Here is a 19,516-nt window from a genome sequence, read left to right as displayed (position 1 = left end):
GCCGAACCCCAACGGGATGATCCAATTTCTGTGCCTGGGATACAGCACCTCCGAAAGCCTAAACACTACCAGATGAGATCTCGCAAAAAATAGGCTGGTGTGTGTTTATTCAGGGGGGAAGGGTGCAGATCACCTAGGAGCATACATTAAAGCTTAGCATGCGTTAGAACAAAGCATATGTCTCTGTTACATATGTACATTTTGTTGAAAGGATCATATGAGAGTTGAACTATGAAAACATACTGTAACTTTTAGAGCTCCTCCCAAGTCCATAAACATGCTAGGCTACATTTCAGCTAAACTGCTAAAAAACCGTCGTTTTGTATCTCCGCATGACTGATGAGTAGTTTTTGTGCATGTTTACATAGTAATATTTGAGTTAAGAAACTTGGTCCAATTAGTCATGAAAGGAATAATATTAAGAGAAATTAGTGTTATATAGGCCCTATGCTAAAAAAAATCTTGCTAATTGTAAAGCCTAAGGAATCTCATGACTCAAGCACAAGCAGGTCGTTCTTTTAAATTGGGTATGAAGTTTTCCCTTTGCGTTTTTCAAATGATCCCCGTTCACACGGATCCGTGAAAACGACTAGAAACCCTGTATTATGCATGTCAGGTCAGTAGTTAGCGAAGTCACTTTGTAAAGAAACACAACTCGTAATAGGCATGCACATGACTTCATCGTTTTCACAAATTCACGTTTTTGTAGTTTACACACACAGACGAAAACGTGCACTTTCAAACCCGTTTTCAAAAGTTTGCGTTTTCAGGCCCCCAAAGCATTGTTGTCGTGTAAATGAACGGCCAAAATGAATAAAAAGTTTTCAGTTTTTAGTTGAAAATGGTGAGGGAAAACGGGCCCCTAAAATGGAAGTTGAGATAGTCTTTTCTTCCCTATTGTGAGTGTGACATATGTTAAAAAGAGAAACGGCTTCTTGAACAAGAAAAAAAAAAAAACAAGGCAAGATTTGATTTTGTCCAATGGGCATTGATTGGATTGTTGTGATTTGCTATGGACCCTTTTCCCTGTGATGACACGTTTTAGCGTTGTATATATATATATATTTTTTTATGTATGTACATTTATAACACTATACTTTGTATTATATTACCTTTGCATCAAATTACAAGAAACTACTTAACGATGTGTTTCTAATACTGGGACTGGGAGTGATGGTAAAATTGCCATGATGGTCTTTCTCTCCTGACTGCCGTTACAGATCTCTCTGTGTTTTTCCATCTTTTAAAATTTTCTTTTGCCATTTGAGAAAATGGGAACACAAAAAATATATGTAATGCAGTCTCTCATTCACCGCTATAAAAGTTTACCCAACTATGACAACTTTCGCTTCCTAGTAACTGGAAATGTGTAAAATGTCCATAACTGTGATCTCTTGTGAGTGACAGGCCCCGCCCTCGCGGTGGTAAACACTCAAGAGGGAGAGGAAGTTATTTTGATTAAAATTACAGCACAAACTTGTATCTAAAAAAGCTTATTTTAAGTACAGCAAATCGTGTGTTGTGCGTAGCAACCATTAAATCTTCTTTGGATTAACGCAGACAACGCGATTCAAACCATTCATGAAGGACGGATGTGTTTTGACGGACTGCTCTGACTGTTTGGTGCAGAAACCTTGACTAAGACTTAAAAAAAAAAAACGGAAGAAAATAAAATAATAAAAATACTTTAAGTCTTTAAGGGTGCAAATAGGCTAATATATACACAGAAAGAAAAAAGAGGAGGATAAAATGTAGCAACTCAATGCAATATTTTTTGGCACAAATATTCCCTGATCTGTACTGTGGGAAACTAAACTGAACTGGGGGAAATATTATGTATCAAGAAGGAATGTTTCCCTGGGCAACCCCACCGTCAACTTCCTTTTCATAGCCTATTTCTATCGAGGTGAGAGCACAGAATAGGCATCAGATACCTCAACAATCAGGGTGATCTGCTGAGACAGCTCTTTACACAGGTAAACATTGTTAACACCTTGAAAAACATAGGTTAAAGCTTTGTTTGTGGGCTGAGTATCGATACAAATTCAGGTAATTGTATCTCAAGGGGCTGAAAGACTGTTCCGGTAATGGGTGTGCAGTTACCTGGGAAAACATGTTTCTTTCAGGAGGTAAAGGCACCTGGGACACACAGTAGGTGTCAAAATGCTCAACACAGATAAATAGTCTATACCTATAAACCAAAAAGGCTTGACTGTGGGTGACCATAAATTGTCAAGGTATGGCCATATTCAGAGAACATGTGGGCTCTTTTGTTAAAGTCACAATGAAATCAAAATGGACAATTCGTATTTTTTATGGAACATTGCAGTATTTATTATAAATGGTTTATCTGTGCACATCTTTATATATTTAAAAATTCATGTGCCCTCATAATCTTTAATCAAAACAACTTCCCCTCTTTCTTGCAGCGACATCTCTTCCCTGATAACGTGTTTACTGGCGTGAGGACGGGACAACCTGTCAATCACATGAGATCCTAGCAATAGCAAACATGATCCAATCAATTCCCAAAGTCCCTTGGTAGATTTTTCTTTACGTACCTGACTCCTAATTACCTGGGGAGTCTCCAATCCACACCCAAGCCTCGACACTTAATAATATCTTTATACTAGCTCTGCGTCTAGAGTCGATAATTGGCTTGAGTTCACAATCCCTAACTTGTTCCCATAACTTGCTGTGCAGCATTAACTAGACAGACTCCAGACAATGCCTTAGAATATGTTTTAATCATGGCCGGAGGATCTCAGACAAATTTCAGAGAGAATCCCACCAGCAAAAGGAATACAACAGTTTTTATATAATGGGAGGATGAATCGCAAGAATGACATGAAACATTACATAATTTCCCAACAATTTGATTGGTTCTTCATATGCAAACCCTACTGTTACTAGGTAGAACCAACTTAGATCTCAAATGATTAAAAAAGTAGAAAAGGGTAAGTAGTTCATTTGATTACTCAATATGTCACAAGACTATTCTAGACAGTATATTTTTGATATTGTCTAGCCAGCATCTCAGAATTTCCCACTGGTTTCGGCATAATCTTCAGAGTACATTTTGTTCAAGTGTTAGAATGTTAGGCCTAAAAGAGAAGAAAAGGTTAGATGTTAGAGTTATGATTAGTTTGATATACAGTAAACTATTTTATTCATTTAAAAATCCATAACACCCGTCCTACATTTTTTCTTGTTCAAGACATTGTTTCATTCAGATACGTCACCATAGGGAAGAAAAGCCTATCACAACTTCTGTTTCATGCTGACTTTAAATTCTGTGCAAATAGAGCTGTTTAGCGTCTTATTTCTGTACAATATATATTCTTGAGCCTAAAACAGGCATTCTTCTTGTGTTGTATTGCAAAACGTTCATTCACAGACAACCTGTTGTAATGAAAAAAAAAAAAACATCAGAAATTTGTCCTAAGATTGACTTTGGCACGATATATGGGTAATTCTCAGGTGACTGTGGCATTTGGGGCTTTGTTGTTACTGTTGAAATTCAGAGAAACCATTTTTCCCATCTTGTGCTCAAAAACTATCATTGCCCTAACCGATAAACAATACAATAAGGATATCCATTCAATAAGGACATTCATTTTTCCAAATATTTAGAATAGTGATCAACAAATAACTTTTTTTAGTTTCATTGAAATGGAAGTAGAGACCGATCTTTTTTTTTTGGTATTGGGATGTGTATCCGAGTGAAACGACTCGGCTCTATACATCGGTTGTGGACTGTATTTTGAGATTGAGCAAGGCAGATCTGAATGTGAGCTTGCAGTCAATTGTAAGAAAAGGGCAGGGTTTAAGAGGACTGAAGGATTGGAGAAGTCTAATATGTCACAAGAGAGACGTCTGCCGTTTAACCGGAAAACCGAGTTACCATATTTTTAAATAAAAATGACGAGGTCAAAAAAAAGTCAACATATGCACTGATGAATAAATCACTGTAAAATTAATAACAAGCATTTAGAAAAAAGGATGAATTTTCCTCCTGCTTAATGGACAACGACTGTTGCTGTGACTGGTATTATTTATTAGTTTTTTCCAGAACAGCTACCACTTGCCTTGTCGTTAAAGTAGTGCATGTTTACATATGTGATTGTGAATAACCATTTGAAGCATTTGTATGTTTTATACACAGCGAAAATATTATTTATTAGACCAAAATTACGCTCCACAGCTAAGCTGGTCCTGGTTATGATAAAGTTACTCCACCTGTTTCTACTCCAATTTAAAGGTCACTACATAGCAAATGATTTTTTAAAGACAAAATCGTCTGGCTTTTAGTAATGCTTATTTAGAATAATACATTTGTATGATTTAGATGTTATTCATGTAATTATTATACCCTTAATCGATTACACGTACAATTTTAATTCATCAATTATTATTATTTAATAATAATTATTATTTAATACGCTTTAGATTTAATAGATGAAGCTGTAAAATGACTACATGTGAGTTTAAATGTTCAATTCTCTCTATATCAACTGTATAAACTAACTTCACAACTTTTGATACTTTTACTACTTTTATCTAATAAGTGATTTGCGCTGCTTCTCTCGCGAGAAGTTTCACTCTTTCTCAGCATGTGATTGGCTTTCGCTACTGATGTCACACCTAAACTCAGGATCAAAGCCTGAGTTGACTGAGAAAGTTGATGATCAGCATCATGGTACCAACAAAGCCTGGTTGGATTGGTTTGGTTTTGTCAACTCGAAACTAATCCTGCACCCCGGAGTTTGTTCAACTACCATCATGGCACAGGCCCCTGGTGTCCTCCATGATTCGTTTTTTGTGACAACAAAGCACTTGAACGCAATGGGCTCTATATTAAGACTCCCAAGTGGGAAGTAAGAAATCTCCGATAGCATGTGGAGGCAACATAAGTTTAACATCAGTTAATTATATCAGTATAGGGACACATATAACACACAAAAGGCAGTGTTTCCTGAAAATGCCTCATTTTTCACCTTATAAACATGTATGAGTGTGTGTGTGTGTTTGTGTTGGCAGCAAATCAGACGGTGACAGTTTATGCTGTTGTAAAAAAAATCCATTAACCCAAGCGTCAATCCAAGGGATGGACGTTTCTTGGCAGCGCACGCTGTGAATTTTACACACTTCACGTTCCCAGATGCACTGAGTGCCAACAACACCCAATCAGAAACGGGGGTTTACGTACCCACACAAATAATCATATTATACTGGAAAAACAACCGCACAATCTAATGTTGGTGTGAAGTTTTTTGATTGTTTTATGAACATTATTGTTTAAAATTGATTCAAAAAATTTTTTTTACAGAGAAAGTTGGGTATATGTCTCTTTCTCATGTACCGGTAATCATAATCTGTGTTATTTCATTAGTGTAGTATCTACTGTATTCTCACAGATACTGTAACCCTCCCACCCCCCATCACCTTCCAAATGCCCTTACTGAGAAACATCCCCCAACACCCTGCAAAAAAACACAGGAGAAGAGGATGTGGGATGGGGCGTTTCCCTCAACCCTAAAGAATGAAGCGGTATCTAATTTCATCTGGACAAGGGAGGAGATCTTATGTTTTGGTGGATCTCAGGGCTTCCTGTTGTCCCAGAGGCAAGGTGACAAACTTCACACCATCCGTGATTATATCCTGTTTTTGTAGGCCACTTTAGTTTTTTTCTTTCTTAAGAGAAATGTTTACTCTTTCCCCATCAAAGACCCCCTTAATTATTTTCTTCACCCATTTTCTGTCGTTTTCCTTGATTTAAGGCAAGCTACACGCTGAAACCATTAATGGACTCGAGACACATGGAGGGCTACTCACTTGAGGCCTGTTGTTGTAGTAAATTATGCTTCTATCAGTTTCAACTACTTGTTAACAACTGTTTTGGGAGAAAATCAAAGTGTCGTCAGGGCAACGACAAGTCTCCATTTGTGCAAACAAATTCAAGCCAGTGAAAGCAGCTTTTAAAAATCGAATCACTTTATTAAGTGAAATTGAAAAAGGCCTTTAAACAACAGTAATCTGCTTAAATACATCATACATCTTTTGACAGAAATGTGATATTTACAAATAGTGAAATATGGTAACATTTCCTCCTGTACATACCTCTCATCTAAACATTTTTAATCCTGTCAGTCACTTTCACTCCGCTAAGGCCTTTAAAATGCCGGAATATTAAATTACTTCATGAGACCTGACTTGATATGGCAACATGGATGAATAAGCAACTCATGACCATAGAACATTACATTTAACTAGTTCTAAAATCTAAATAAATGGCCATGTGCAACCAGATACTAAAATATGTAATCTATGAGCAAATGACCAAAAATGTGGTAAAAAACAAAACAAAACAAGAGAGACATTCATTCAACAACAGGAATTGATCAGTACTGCAAGGCACAAGACTAAATTGCAGACATTTCTGGGCGCCGTCGGGTGAAGAAATCACGGCGTAAACTGATAAGTCAGCATTAAAGTTCCCACATCAGTATAAAAGATAAGAGTTATGCCAACTTTTCCATAAAAATCATTAGTAGGGTTTCCAAGGCTTAAAAACCTTTCGAAATGTATTCCATTGGAGAAATGCATGTTCTTTGGAGTTGTACTTTCAAAAGTGTTGGCAAAGTCTGGGCACTTTATACATGTCGCTTTAAATGAGAGAAGAATCATGCTGGGCTCACACAACAGTGTCTTTTACCATCAGCATGGTTCAACGTACTATGTGAGACCTGATCGCAGTTCACGTTTCCTTTCAATATTGACCTGTTTTTCTCACATGCAGTCCACAAAGTTCAGTTCACACTGTTGTCTCCCCTTGGTTGTTGCCTAGCCTTTTGTAAAACCTTCGCCATGACTGTAGTGTTTTTCCAGACCATATCCAGAATCCTGACGTGATTCCTACAATCATAGTCATGAGGTACTTGATCATGAACACAGTGAAATCAGGCGTCATGGGAGCAAAGTTGTTGGCCGGGCACGGCACGGCAAAGCGCTTGCATGTCTGCATGTGCCAGGTTTTTTCCCACTGCTCACGGAACGCCTGTTCGTAGAAGTAACATGCAATGACGATGGTAGCCGGAACGGTGTAGAGGACGCTGAAAACGCCAATGCGTACCATCAACTTCTCCAGTTTCTCTGTCTTGGTGCCGTCGTGCTTCATAATGGTACGGATGCGGAACAACGAGACAAACCCAGCTAGAAGGAAAGACGTTCCGATGAAGAGGTAAACAAAGAGGGGGGCGAGGACGAATCCACGTAGGGCGTCAACGTTGTAGATGCCCACATAACATACGCCGGTCAGCAGGTCACCATCCACTTGTCCCATGGCGAGGATAGTGATGGTCTTCACAGCGGGGACAGCCCATGCTGCTAGGTGGAAATATTGAGAGTTGGCTTCGATAGCTTCATGGCCCCATTTCATTCCAGCAGAAAGGAACCAGGTGAGAGATAGGATTACCCACCAGATTGAACTGGCCATGCCAAAGAAATACAGGATCATGAAGAGAATGGTGCAGCCCTCCTTTTTAGTTCCTTGTGCCACAGTCCTATACGCATCATCCTTGAACTTGTCAATGCAGACCACCTTGTCCTCCAGCAAAAACCCGGCTGCATAAGCCACTGCCACCATAAAGTAACACCCAGAGAGGAAGATGATGGGGCGTTCCGGGTAACGGAACCGGCGCATATCCACAAGGTAAGTGAGGACCGTGAACAGGGTACTCACACAGCACAGGATAGACCAGATTCCCACCCAGAGCCGACCGAATCGGACCTCTTCCTCCTTGAAGTACATCAGACCATGGGGTTGTTTGTGCTCGCAAGGGGCGCCACAGTTTTTCGCCCCCAAAAACTGGTAATTGAGGTAGGTAGGGACTGAGAGTTGAAGAGGGCAGGAGAAAGCCTGACTTTGGCGTGACGTATGCACACGTGGAGTGAAGGGGTCTGGTATATGTGGCGTGGGGTCTGTCGTCGGGATGTCGGGGTCTGATTTGTTCTGTCCCACACAGATCTCTCCGGCTCCATGCACGGGAAAGTTCTCACAGCGGAGTCGTTCGGGCCACTGGAAGCCAAACTTGTTCATGAGGGCCTCGCATCCTTGTCTTGCACGCTCACATAAGGAACGACAGGGTGGAATGGCCTGTTCTAGAACTGTACAGACTGGCGCGTACATGGAACAGAGGAAAAACTTCAAATCTTGAGAACATTGAACTTTGACCAGGGGGTAGAACTGGTGCACCTCCAGTCCTGCATCCTCCTGGTTGGTGTGTCCCAGGAGGTTTGGCATGATAGTTTGGTTATACTGAATGTCTGTGCAAAGGGGGATAGATATGGGCTGGCAGAACCCGTGATCTGGGGTTGAAATACCCTTCTCTCCGTGATACTGGGCTGAACACAGTCCAAGGAGAAGTGTTGTGATGAACATGTAGCATACCGCCATGATTGTCATCTGGAAAACACAGAAATATGGAAAACCATTTTAACATTTATTCCTCACAAATAACTTGTACCCATTTTTATGTTTCTAGTACTTTTAACTGCTATTAAGACATCCAATAGTGACTACTATCATTAACAGTTTCACCAGTAACAAATCATTGAATAATGCATAATTTCCTAAATTATCTATTCAGTTTATCGTTATCCAAATAGCGGAAACTACTCTAACATTGTTACTGGAAGCAAATGGATTGGAAATTCTGAGGGGGTTTATATTGCAACTATTCACTTCTGACAACAATGCATTATATTTGTTGCTAGTACCCATTTTACCTTTACTATTCATTAGGTTGAACTAGTACTTCGTATTTAATGCTTGCTTAACTATTCAAATTTACTAGTATCTAGTCTCAGTTTTCTCAGAGTACTAGGTTTCTAGTAACACCATGAGTAACACCCATCTTACAAGTAAAATGTTTTATTGTAACTATAAAAAAGTAGCCATTCTGACTAGTCATTACATATTTAAAAAAAAGTTAGGGTACTATTTTTTTGTTACTAGTTTAAAGACCACCCCCTAGAATTCAGTAGCAAAATCTGCAATTTGTTACCAGTAACAATGGAAAAGTTACAACGTCAGAATGGGGTTCGTGATTAGTAGCAAATTAAAAACTTACTGTTACTAGTAGGCTATGCCGTGATTATTAGTGAATAATTAGATAAACACTATTCAATACTGGAATAATTGTCGCTAACGAAAAATTAATATTAACCATTTAAAAAGTTACTATTGGATTTCTTAGTAGCAATAAATTAATACCAAACATAAAACGTATAGTAGTAATAAGTTTATTGAAAAAGTGTGAAAATAACTTTTGGGGAAACTTTTAAACAAAGGAATGTTTCACTGACTAGGTCGTAAGATAAATTGCCTGTCTACACAGGTAAAGCCCTAAAAAAACTCAAACTTAATCTATTATCGCATGGAAACCGAACACAAAACAAATGTAAACTTACTGGAATTTAGGTGTTTCGCGAAACTTGTGCAACAATGTGATATTCCTCCAGACGTGACCGATCACTCGTACGAGTCACAAACTATCCTCCGGTCTAGCGTTCAGGTATTCATGACCCCTTTTTCGAGACTCATCCACATATTTCATCATCAGAATTTCCAAACATCTGCCTCCTTTTACGCTCGGCCCTCCTCTCCCTTAAAACAATGTAAGAAACTTTCTCCGCCACTCCTGTTGAATCTGCAGCTCTATCTCTGTAAAGTTGATACGATGACTCCACATTGCTCCACACAGTAATGATAAAACTGTTTCAAGCGGCCCTTCATTCAAGGCCCCTAGGACCTCCTCGCGGGGCGCCTTGAAACCTCAAACCTTCTGACCAATAGGAAGATGTGTTTTTCCTTAACGAAACGTTGCTTATTGGATCGGAAGGAATATTTCTGAAAAAAAGCTCGGATACTGGGATTAGAGTGTCTTCCTCACCTAAATTAATTTCTTTTCATTTATTTTAAATGTATGAATATGTAGGCATGTCTGGAATAGGCTAATAGAGACGAAGTGAAATGAGTGTTATAATGCTTCGGTTCAAAGTCTAAACTTTTTTTGCTACGGTGATTTAAAATGTCTTCAAAAATTGGTCCCATTTAAATGGGACAGTCTTTTTTTTTAGGGATTCTGGTGCAAGAATTTTAGAAATAGATGCTTGTGTTTTTAAACTAATAGATTTATCGCAGTGACTCCTCAACTGAATGTGATTTCTGCCACATACATCATAAAGCCATTTGGTGATGAAGTGGGAGCCGGAATGAATTATTAATCTCAAACAAATATAAGAGGACATTCAACTTGTGAAAATGTTAAGTTTGGTGATTTGTAACCTGAAAATGGGCAGAAAGCCTGTGCATGTGTATTTATGATAAATGAGAAATCTGTTATGAGAAAACGCTGGCCAAGGACGGGTTGAAAGCCATAGGCCAAAGCAATGACATGCTCCTGCTGTAATGGCTGTATTTATGGGGATGTTTATAGCTCAGAGTTGTTGATAAATCTAGGTGGTATGTGAGCTTTGGAGATTTATATACAGCCAGAAACATATAATGATGAAACCAGGACAAAACTCACAAAAGCATATGGTGACACACTACAATATTCTTTTTTTGAGAATTTCTGTCTAAGCCAAACGCAAGGCATATAACAGATGCTTTCGAGACAGTATTATTCAAAGCATTTTTCAGACATGCTTCAAATAGTATTTCCATTTTTCCATTAATGTGTGCCTGACGAATCTGATAGCAATCAATCCTTTATTAGAGTTTAAATAAACCCGATCAATGATTCTAAAGTTTATCATTATGTTCTTTTTTGCTTATCAACATTTCTGACATTTCTTGGAGTTTGGATGTTTGGAGTTTGGAGTGTCTACAAACATTTGTCTCCCTTTAACTTATCTCTTTGCTTTCTCATGAATTAATGACACAAATACACAGTATTCAATATCACTTAAAACTGATTCATTGATCTTTATAGGAGCAGTTTGAACTCTGGACCTCAAAAGAAAACTGATTATGTGAGAGTAGAGCAGTCTGTACTGTTTCAAATGCTTTTCTGTAGATCTTTTAACAAAATATGACATTTGTAGTCTTTAAGAATACATTAAAGTGAAGAAGTGTTTTTGATTTTACACCAGGCCATAAGAAAGACATAGACACTCAGATAGGCTAATGCAACTAAATCTAACACCTAATTACTTCAATGTTTATCTCCTTTCCTTCTCCATTCTTTTCCCTCTCACACACACACTCTGACAACAATTTGTCGTTCCTAACACTGTATTGTGGCTTTCATGGTGCCAAAGAAGCATTTGGTTTTCTTTTGCTGTGTGAGAGAGGTGAGGCACTTCACGCAATTCACATCTGTTTAGGCTAAAATAACAACTAATTCAATTTAATGAATGGTAAAATAAAAAATATCTTTACCAAAGGGCAAATCTAATGCGGTGTAGAGTAACTCCTGTTTCACAGTATAGAGATTTAGTGATTCTTGTACACTAGAAATGCTGCCAGTGTGAAAGCACAATAGACACATGCTGCTCACGCACCACTTACGTATTATGCTTTTTTACGCTTATGTATTTAACGGCCCTTACATTAAAGGGATAGTTCTCCAAAACATGAACATTTTGTCATCATTTACTCACCCTCAAGCTGTTTCAAACCTGTTTGAGTTTTTTTCTTCTGTCGAACACAAAAGAAGATATTTTGAACAATGTTGGTAACCAGACAATTGACGGCACCCATTGACTTCCATAAAAAAAATACTATGGCGACCGTCAATCTGATTACCAATATTCTTCAGAATATCTTCTTTTGTGAAACTCATACAGGTTTGGAACAACTTGAGGGTGAGTAAATAATGACAAAATGTACACAGTCTACAGGCTTTCATAGACAACTGAAGTCGAGAAAGGTCTTGTTTTTAGAGTTTCGTTACAAGCTGTTCACATATTGGCAATAAAAAGCGATTAATACATGGAAATTCTTATGCCTATAGCCCCTTTAATTATTCCATTATTTTAGTGTCATGTGATGGTGTTTTGTCTTGGTTTGTATGACCCTGTGCATCTATTAGAATATTGGCCATGTTTTACCTTGAACTCTGATTCATCAACTTTCTGTTTTGCCATCTATTATTTGTATGGTGGTTATCAGTACATTTTAAAGAAAAAATCTGATTTTTTTAGTCCAAGATTGGTATAGTAACATTATATGAGTTAATGAAATATAATGTTATACAAGTTGAAATATGCACCCATCCTGAACGCACATTTTAGGGTGAATCACATGATTGCCATACGAATGTTATCTGAATTAAGCTGCTCATTAACTTAACTCACCTGACCCGATCCTCGATAATCCAATTCATTGCTGTACAGCAATATTTTTTTTAAACCTGTGATTAAACTAACATAGGGAAAAATGTTCATCAGAATAATACTTCAGTGTGTGCCTGTGACAGTCTATCTCTCGGATACACACTTACTTAACAAAAGAATGCTAATAGGTGTTTCATAATGTGCAGCTGTTTCTGGGGTGCTTTTCAGTCATTGTTAAGTCCTTTCATTAATTTCCTTGCTTCTGGTGCATGAGTCCGAGTGATAACAGACCAGGAAAGTCAAACACTAGCACCCGAGCAGCTCCGTTCAAGAAAAACACCACATGCAACATTGTGACTGTGTAGTTTACAGCACCGCTAATGGGTTGGTATACATTTGACTTGGTCTGGTCTCAAATGGGAATCTTCTCTCAAATAGAGGAAAAGTACATTTACACACTCCTGCTGCTGATACGCCTCATCAACGGCTCTCTGATGACCGAGCGCAGGGAAGGTTCATTCTAAATGGGTGGTTGTGTTAAAAATCTGAATCAAGAAGGAATGCAGGAAAGAGTAGCGTTCCAGTTGGCTTGAAACTGACCACGGATTAGTGCTTAGATGCAGTCGAATGGATTCAGAGCAGTGTCAGAGTTTTTTTTACTTTTGTTTTATTATTATTAAGAGGTAATATTTTCACCCTTGAATTAATTTTCAGGGGCATTTCTTTTACCTTATGCATGCTGACAATTTTTTTTAAGCAAATAAAAATTTCTATGCATAATTATTTTTATTTCAAAACATATCAAATGGCTCAATTAGTTTTGGAAATAAATTGTCTATAAAATTCTGAAAATCAAAATGATATATATATATATATATTACTCTGCGTCCTGTTTATTTTCTGAGCCTCATTCAGAGTCTGGATTAATTTTCATTTCAATTTACTTACTTTTTAAGCTTTGTTTGACCAAAAATAGTTTTTTTTGTACTGCTTATTATATTTATATATGGGTTATGCCATATTAAATTGGATGCCATAAAAATGTCTTACATTAATGCATTTAAAAGACGCCTTTATCTAAAAGGAGCAAATGTTGGCATCTTGTATTGGTACTTCTGCTGAACTTCCAGTCTTTCCCATTCAGTTCGCCAACTTCTACAAGTGTTCCACAATAAGACTTAGCACATATTTACCTGCTCTTTCTTGATTAATTCTTTTTTTCTTGACAAAGTGCAGCTTACAAAAACAAGGCATAGTCTCCTCAATAAGCATTTCTTGATCATTCTGTCAAAATCTCTCACATTTTCACATTCTCTCATTTTATTAATGTAATGTTTGCATGAACTGAGACACTAAAAGTAGCGTTTGGGCCTCTCTTGTGTCATTCCTCTGAGCCCTGTGTCTGTGTTCTTAATATAGCAGGAAAATCCTTCCTAATACCTCCAGTGCATTTGATGTACCTCGTGGTGGCCGTGGCTGGCCTGGTCCCCCATGTGCTGCCCTACTTCCATGTAATGTAAACTATACTATATCAAACTACACAGCCGAATTCTTGATGGGTCAGAGTAAAGGAGAACTGGAGGATGGGGCAGCGTTGCTTTGCTGATGTAACATGTGGAAAGACATCAGATGCTGATTGGAGTAAAAAAGTGTTGGGCTATATACAGTTTAATCTTTTTTTGAATGCACACACTTCGACAAAGAATGAAATTTAAATTAGTGACAAAATTGAGTAGAATATTACATTACACGTTACATGAATCAGTTACACTACTTTGGGGGTCTGTAATATTTTTCTTTATTGTTTTTAGAAGAAGTCTCTTATGCTCACCGAGGCCATTTATTTTATTAAAATACAGCAAACAATCATATTGTGAAAGGTTGTCCATTTAAAATATGTGTTTTTTATTATAATATATTTTAAGATAAAATCTGATTTTTTCAGCATCATTACTACATGATCCTTCAGAAATCATTCAAATATGCTGATTTGGTGCTAAAGAAACATTGACTCTTTTTTAAACTTAAACTGTTAAAAAATACTTGTGCTGCTTAATATTTTTGTGGGAACGCGTGAGCTTAGAATTATACAGTTCTATCTCCGTTTAGGGTAGTTCTGAGATATTGAGCATCAAAGTTTTTAAATCCCTGCTGTTTTGTGAGATGGAACCTTTTTATTTTATTAATAACTACTAACAAAATATTTTTTTTTTACAAAAATAACACCACACAGGCATTAATAAACACCTAATGGATAAGATTATGTCAAAAACTCAATTTCGACCAAAAGTGGAGATAGAACCATATAATTCTAAGCTCACGAACGGTCATACTTTTTTTTCAGGATTCTCTGAAAGTTCGAAAGAATAGCATTTATTTGAAATAATTTTTTTAAACAATTTTACTGTCACTTTTGATCAATTGAATGGATCGTTGCTGAATAAAGTATTAATTTCCTTGAAAAAATTAAAGCTCATAATCATGAACTGAGTAAGTTTGCACTTTAAAAGTTTGGTTTCTGTTAAGGTTCATTTAAGGTTCAGAAAGAGGCAGTAATTTGTCTTTATTGTTATGTAAAGTGTCAATGTCACGTAAAATCTTTAGTCTGATGATGAGTAACTAAATTATTTCTCCTAGAACAATCTTTACAGTTTAAAAAAAATTGTAGGAAAAATTCTGCATGAGCTGTTAATTTCCGCTTGAATGCCTTGATCAATAAATAGAGCTTAGCTTGTTTTGAACCTGGAACATTCCTTTTAGCTTTCTTCCGAGTTCTGACTGTTAAAACATGTCCGGTGTGCTCAACTTAACTGTTGTCAGAGGTGGTTTGGCAGTGTGAACAATTGCTTGAAAGTAGCATGTGTACGCATTTTGGAGACAAAAGTTGACAGTTTAACAGGTTTACCTTATCAACAAAACCAAAAAGTGTAAGGGTTTCAATGAGCTGCCTAAAGACAATAACCCCCTTCCCCCTGTTGAAATCCCATTATGTTAAAGGAAACCCACACTCCTCCAGTAGACCCCCCACTGGGCCTCATTCTTTCTCTCTCTTTCTCCAAATAACTAGATAATTTGCATGCTAAGTATGGGTGGCTATTTTGTTGATAATAGTCAATGGAAGAGTGATATGCAGATTAAATGAGCAGGCAGAGGGATTTATTGTTTGAAGACTCAATCTCACATGGAGCAGGGAGGAGAGGAAGACAGGAAATAAAGAGCAGAGTGGGATGGGGAGGAGGGTAAGAAGAAAATATGCTCAATAAGAAAAAAGCCAGTGTTTTATAAGATTCCAGATAGTTGCACAAGGTAATAAAGTAGTGATAGTGTCTCTTAAAGTTCCCCCCTCCCATTAAAAAAGAGACTTTTGAATTGATTCAAGGCCATTTTAATCAAAGAATGAAAAATTCAAGACTGTTTTGATGGAATATTCCAAACATAGCTGTACTTCACAAATACATCTGTCTATCCCCTTACATACTGCAATTAACCGTAAAAAGGGTTGTGACAGCTCCCACAAAACCTCACTCCCCACCCTTAATACAGTGACACCTATCTGGCTGGTGTGTTTAAATCCAGCCCCAGGCTTGTGAGGCCTGCATGGAGATTGGGCGTAACAGCTGTCTCTTGCATGTGTTTGAGGAGCCATGAATAAACAGAGAGAGCTACAAAAGCCGAGAGAGACCACACACGCACAGAACCCGAAACACTCTCTCACACTTCACAGTCGCCTTCCTAAGCTACACATGCTGCCAAACAAATGCTACTGCAACCTTGAAATGTTACCAAACCGGCCACATGCCTTTCTCATGTTTATCCTCAATGTAAAAGCCTAATGCAAAATCCTGACACATCACATTCATGATTTAGCGCCTTTGTCATTTCATATTGCCTGTTATGGGCATTTGATTTGTTTTTCCATAACATAAAATTGATGATAGTGAATAAATAGATAGCAGACTTTTTTTCAAAGCAATTTGCACTTTTTTTTCAGTCCATGAATTGAACCCTTGACATTGCCATTGTTAGCATCATGCTACATGAACACCATTGACTGACGGTGAACCAAGTGCAACATGTTCCTGAATCAATATCTTTGTTGATCCTGGAACAATATTCCAATCAACCATTCAGATTTGAGGGCCAAGTTTACAGTTTATATCAAGTTTAGGCTTACAACCAGAGTTAGGTGCTTCTACATCAGTGTTATTATTCATCATTTCTGATTTTAAGGATTAGTTATGGGTGGGGTTAGTTTAGGGTTAGGAATATGGTTAGGAGGACTAAATCTTCATAGAGGAATGTTGTTCCAGGATCAACTAATTATATTGAACCAGGAACATGTCTTACTTGGCAAAATCACAGAAAACTATTTTTTTGTTGTTTCATATAGCTCTGCTATAGTTGCAATGATGTTCTGAGGGGGTTACTAAGATCTTACTAGTGTTTTGAGTGGTTGGTAGGGTGTCGTTGGGCAGTTACTAGGGCATTGCTTTGGTGTTCTTGTGTTACAAAAAAAATTTTTTTGTTTGTTGCTAAGCAGTTGTTGCATACTCTTACTGGTTGCTAAGTGTTGCCAAAGCTAAAGTATTTTTTTAGTTGTTGCCAGGCAGCCTTGGAATAATTGTAAGTAATCGATCTGATGTTGGATTGATAAGATTTCCATTAAGGACTCGAATATGGACATCTACTGAGGATTTAACTTAAGTTTTCTTTTCCCCTCTAACAAATCATTTTTAAGTGGAGAGAGTGTTTTAAGGAGCTCAGAGGAGAGCTCAGGGTGTTAGACTGCAGATAACAGTAGTTATTCAGTATCCTTCAGTGGGTGGAGTGGGTGATGACAGATGAATGGTTTAAATGGAATGTCCTCATGCATTCTCAAATCATCAGGATATCGGATGAGATGCCTGAACACTGGAGACAGACGGCAGATTCATTTTTGTTCTTTGTACTTAGGGATCCTGTGTGTCTGTCGGAATAAACTGGAACTGACTCTCCTCAAATTGCACACTTAAACACTCAGATGTGAAACGAGTATGTGCATGATCGCAGATCGCTTTAATTTAGCTGTGAGTAATGGATCTCCGACACTGTATTGTGCACACTTTATGAGTGAATGTTTGTTAGAGTGCTCTTGTGTGACGTTTTTGGCTTGTATGAGTGTTTATACAGGCCTATACTATTTTATATCTGTCAGAGCTTTACCGACATCAGTAAGCATTTAATAGTTTCTACTTTACCTACGGCGGTCTTATGACCTTGTGCTTAATTAATATCATAAACCCATATAAAACCTTGCTGGCGCTGCAGTAACGTTAACAAGACCACATCAGAGTGAGTTAAGCCTTGGAAAATACATACTGAGAGAGACCATCTGAGCTCTCAGCTTTTCATTTCATGGCCTTGAATCACTCCGTCAAAACTCTCTCCACCCACTGACTCCCGTGATGGAAACATACATTTAACAGACTTGCTGAATTCAGCTTTAGGGAGAAGGTGTAGGACACTAAAATGTCTATGGAGAAGTCCAAGAGTAGTTGTTACCATTTTTATTCAAGTTAACATTTCTCATGGTGTGTTTATTTACCTTAAAGTCCTAGCAAAAAAAAAAAAAAAAGTTGATTTAAGATTTCTCTATTGCCTTAGGTAAGGAAACTCATACAGTGAACTGAAAACATATTGACCTATTGTGACAACATGCCATGTTGTTTAATGGCAAGCTATATTGTAACAACGTAAAGGACCAAAGAAACCAAAAAATGTTTCTTCTAGAACCTTTAAAGAACCTTTTGTGCAATGGAAAGGTTTTATGGATGTTAAAGGATCTTCATGGAACCACTGATGCCAAAAAATAACCTTGAGATTATAGGTTAAGCAACATTTTAATAATACAATATTTAAATTTAAGAGAATATTGTATTTATATTTGATGTTTGCAACCAACATACAAAATCAGCGCTAGAGAAACAGAAAATACATGATGTTTGTTTAACTGATCCCTTGTAACAAATATCACCGGCGTGGATAGTCGTTCTGCTGTTGGGTGAATTTGTGCGAAATAGGGCGCCCCGTCGTGGCTGGTGAAGGAACTGCATGAGTGCTGCATTTCAACAGATCCAGATAGTAAATGATAGACGCAATAAGGCTGGAGGATAAAAAGAAAGACAGAGAGGTTTGATCTTCCTGTGTGTAGACTGTGTGTGTGTGTGTATAAAGCCCTTCAGGTTTAAATGAAATTCGATATCTTGAGAGCTTGTTGGAACATTGTGTTGCCCATTCAGAGCTTTCATAACCAGAAAGGAAGTTTCGCTTCGTACTATCTTCATACAAAAGTTACACAACACACCTTAAACAGCACAATGAAAATACAATCCTCATTTGAACCAACGTTTTTTTTTTGTTGTCATTATGTTGTTACGTGTTTCGCATCACTTTTGTAGTCCCTTCATTTGTAGTGTGTTTAATGGATGGTTAGCATAATGACCGAAGAACTGGAACATTCATTGTTTGTTGTATCGTCGATTTCAGATTCAGCCATAAAACAAAACAAACTGTGGTCGGTCTGTAGCCTGCATGGCGGTCAGATCAGGTGGTATCTTCTTGTGGAAATGGGTGGTTACTTACCAAAAGCTTCTAAGTGGACCATATAGGCTACTAATAGTAAACTGGAGGAAACTGTTCCAGTAATAATTGTATATTTATGAGCAAAATGTAAAAAACTATATCAGATCCATTTACATTTTAGAGTAAAAATATACTGTAAAAATTAAAAAAAAATTTTTTATAATTTTTAAAGACACTATATTTTTTCTACCCACCGTTTAAGCAATTATTAATTTTTGTACAATTTGTCTTTTTACAGGTTAAAACTACCAATCCTTCCCTCAGGTGGTCCCCTGGAGGAACATGGGTAAAGTGTTTTGTTCATTGGCAATAGGTGAAGTAAACAACTAATTGGTTCCTACGCCTTCTGGAACTGAACTACCACAAACCCAGGGACGGTAGGTGAAACATTTTTGTTCCAGTCTCTTTTCATCCTAATTGCAATCACTAAGTTAAGTGATCGAAATGTATTTATATGTATATATCGTCTGAATGCGTAGGACCACAAAATGTTAGTCCAATCATTGAATTCGGTCTGAATGCAATGACACGCTGTCCTACCTGCCTGTCAACA

General features: G+C 37.5%; 1 protein-coding gene across 1 annotated transcript; it reads right to left on the bottom strand.

Moving 5' to 3' along the window:
- Positions 1–5,976: 5,976 nt before the first annotated feature.
- fzd7b (frizzled class receptor 7b) lies at positions 5,977–9,838 on the bottom strand. Its single transcript, XM_077199530.1, has 2 exons — positions 9,472–9,838; positions 5,977–8,464 (listed from the first exon to the last, which is right to left on the bottom strand). The coding sequence occupies exon 2, from the start codon at positions 8,462–8,464 to the stop codon at positions 6,815–6,817; it is 1,650 nt and encodes a 549-aa protein (XP_077055645.1). The 5' UTR covers positions 9,472–9,838; the 3' UTR covers positions 5,977–6,814.
- Between the last annotated feature and the right edge of the window lie 9,678 nt (positions 9,839–19,516).

This window comes from Siphateles boraxobius, unplaced genomic scaffold (genome assembly GCF_051911475.1).
Source record: "Siphateles boraxobius isolate OS27281-9 unplaced genomic scaffold, OSU_SipBor_1 41, whole genome shotgun sequence".
Taxonomy (NCBI): domain Eukaryota; kingdom Metazoa; phylum Chordata; class Actinopteri; order Cypriniformes; family Leuciscidae; genus Siphateles; species Siphateles boraxobius.
Note: the sequence above shows the minus strand (reverse complement) of the source record. Positions and strands in the feature narration are given on the sequence as shown.